Genomic DNA, 1,335 nt, shown 5'->3' with positions numbered 1-1,335 from the left:
TCAAGGATTATAACAGCGTGTGGGGTTCTGTGTAAATAACACAGCGTTAAATTATGTCGGGTCAACTCATAAACTGCGGACGGATGCGAGATTACGGCGTCAAGTGGTTCTGTGACTGAATTTATTATGATCTCAGTAAAAGCGGCATTCAGGAAACAATCCGGCCGCAGTTTGATAAACATAAACACAATTTAACATATTGTACATGTTTTTCCCAAAAGTCCCCATACAATTCTGCATCAATTCGATGTCCAAATAATGCTACAACTCTTTCAGTGAGATTGTGGTTGGCTCTTAAAAGAGCCTTTGGGTTTTCGGTTTATCAGGATTGAGAATCTTTACTTCGAACTGGTATACTTGGTCACCGCCTTTGTCCCTTCCGACACGGCGTGCTTGGCCAGCTCCCCGGGCAGCAGCAGGCGCACGGCGGTCTGGATCTCCCGGGAGCTGATGGTCGACCGCTTGTTGTAATGAGCCAAGCGGGAAGCCTCACCTGCGATGCGCTCGAAAATATCGTTGACGAACGAGTTCATGATGCTCATGGCCTTGGAGGAGATGCCGGTGTCGGGGTGAACCTGCTTCATCACTTTGTAGATGTAGATGCCGTAACTCTCCTTCCTCGACCTCCTGCGCTTCTTACCCGCCTTGCCTGCAGGTTTGGACACGGCTTTCTTGGCGCCCTTCTTGGCCACTTTCACTTTCGGAGCATCAGGCATTTCGTCTGTCGGCTTTGGACACACAAATGTAGGGAACTCAACCCGAGCGCGGATTAAATAGGCTGCCCCACCGCCCTATGCTAATAAGGGATTGGGGAAAGCGAACATTGTCATTGGTTGGTGTCAATCAACCCTTTGATTGGACCTGTGAAGCGACCAATCACAGTGCTTCGCTTCCACCAATCACAGAGCGCGCCCACTGCCCTGTGACAGGGCGGGGAGGCGGAGCCGCTGTTGACGTCGACTTAGCATCTGTCATTGGAACCAAAGATCCGCTATAAGATTTTTGATTGGAACTCCGCTATAGGATCTTTGATTGGAACACTGGTTACGATGAAGTCACACAGAGGCCAGGCTGGGGAAGGACTGCAGATGGGCTTTTACCACAGGCCAGGTCCTGTGGGACTCTACAAACTGCCGGAATGAAAAACACGTTCTCAGTTCCACAACAGGACAGCCGCCACCACACATGGAATACTAGTGAGAGCTGGCAGACATGGATAATGTGGATCCCAGTCTGGTTCCCCAAAATTCACTCAATCCTTGTCCATGTGAGTTTAGAAGGGTGAGGAGAGGACCTCATTGAAACTTACAGAATAGTGAAAGGCCTGGATAGAGT

General features: G+C 49.7%; 1 protein-coding gene across 1 annotated transcript; it reads right to left on the bottom strand.

Moving 5' to 3' along the window:
• Positions 1–284: 284 nt before the first annotated feature.
• On the bottom strand, positions 285–716 carry LOC116968086 (late histone H2B.L4-like). Its single transcript, XM_033014713.1, has one exon. The coding sequence runs from the start codon at positions 714–716 to the stop codon at positions 339–341; it is 378 nt and encodes a 125-aa protein (XP_032870604.1). The 3' UTR covers positions 285–338.
• Between the last annotated feature and the right edge of the window lie 619 nt (positions 717–1,335).

Source organism: Amblyraja radiata, chromosome 43 (genome assembly GCF_010909765.2).
Source record: "Amblyraja radiata isolate CabotCenter1 chromosome 43, sAmbRad1.1.pri, whole genome shotgun sequence".
Lineage (NCBI taxonomy): Eukaryota > Metazoa > Chordata > Chondrichthyes > Rajiformes > Rajidae > Amblyraja > Amblyraja radiata.
The sequence above is the reverse complement of the archived record's forward strand: the minus strand, read 5'-3'. Positions and strand labels throughout refer to the sequence as shown.